This window comes from Limulus polyphemus, unplaced genomic scaffold, assembly GCF_000517525.1.
Source record: "Limulus polyphemus unplaced genomic scaffold, Limulus_polyphemus-2.1.2 Scaffold9489, whole genome shotgun sequence".
NCBI classification, from domain to species: domain Eukaryota; kingdom Metazoa; phylum Arthropoda; class Merostomata; order Xiphosura; family Limulidae; genus Limulus; species Limulus polyphemus.
This window is the reverse complement of record NW_013675099.1, coordinates 15,073-16,230: the sequence shown is the minus strand read 5'-3', so window position 1 is coordinate 16,230 and position 1,158 is coordinate 15,073. Positions and strand designations below refer to the sequence as shown.

The window sequence follows — 1,158 nt, the reverse complement described above, 5'->3', positions numbered from 1 at the left end:
AGTTCGCTGTGATTGAGGAGTTTGAAATGAAATACTCCTTTGATGTCCCACGAAATGCAAAGTATCGCTTTCTGTGGATGGAGTCCAGGTTTTGTCTAGGACTGAGCCATTGTTTTTGGCATTTAATATTTGCATAGGTAATCCCTTTTTGATCACAGGTGACAATTCCGTTCAAAAATGGTTCACGCACATAGCAACGTTCACATGTTGGAAACGATGATTTTTTGGAGAGTTCGAGAGGCACCCAAACACTTTCTTTATGGAGTTTTCCCATATTCCCTAGATGTTTACATATTGTTTCATGAGAGACATGCAATTTCATGGCCATTTCACGAGTGGGTTGCCTTGGGCTAGACTCAACAAGCTTCTTCAGAGCATCAATATCAATTCCAACATATTGGACCCTGCCATCACAGTTCTTAAGGCTGAAGTCACCTGAACGAAATTTACTGAACCATCGTAGACACTTACAAATGTTCAAATAATTTCCATAAACTTCTTTGATATACTTTGTGGCTACAGAGGTGTTGTATCCCTTCTTGTATTCAAACAGCATTACATGCCGAATGTGTGTCTCGTGACGTTTAGGCAATTCGTTTAACTATTATACGTGATGTACGTTTTTTTTGGGGGGGGTGTTAATGAAAGTGTTCCAAAATGCGACATTAATTTCTTGATGACCTAACAGTTACTATGTAATATTATTGTTAAATGTCTTCCTTCATATATATATATATATGTGTTTCTGTCTTGGTCAGAGTGTAGAAACTTTGTATGTAATGAAGTTATGTTTATTGTAGGCCCATCTAGTTCCCTCTGATCCAGTCATCATCTACCTAACCATACAACCACCAGGCCACCAGATGGAGACTGTAGTACAGAATCACAGAGAGTTTATAGAAAGTACCCTTAAAGCACCGTTATTTAATCAACATGCTCCTCTTAATGCTGAAGCTATTATACAAGAGACTCAAGATGTATGGTTGTCATTTTGTTTATATGATCCATTACCGTTAATTATGTTTCAACTAATTTAGCTGTCATATAAGTGTTTTACTTTTATACTTGTAGAGATATAATACTTCAAACATTTCAAGTAAAAGATTTTTTGTAGCTTATTATACGGTTATGTCACTCTTGTCTTATTATAAGGTTATG

The 1,158-nt window shown here is 36.3% G+C and overlaps 1 protein-coding gene across 1 annotated transcript in view; it reads left to right on the top strand.

Moving 5' to 3' along the window:
* Positions 1–1,158, top strand: part of LOC106475945 (isoleucine--tRNA ligase, cytoplasmic-like) — a 12,827-nt gene that overhangs the window by 7,510 nt on the left and 4,159 nt on the right. Inside the window, exon 5 of the mRNA XM_013936620.2 lies at positions 801–977. Coding sequence (XP_013792074.2) covers positions 801–977 — 177 coding nt within the window. The remainder of the gene's footprint in view (positions 1–800; positions 978–1,158) is intronic.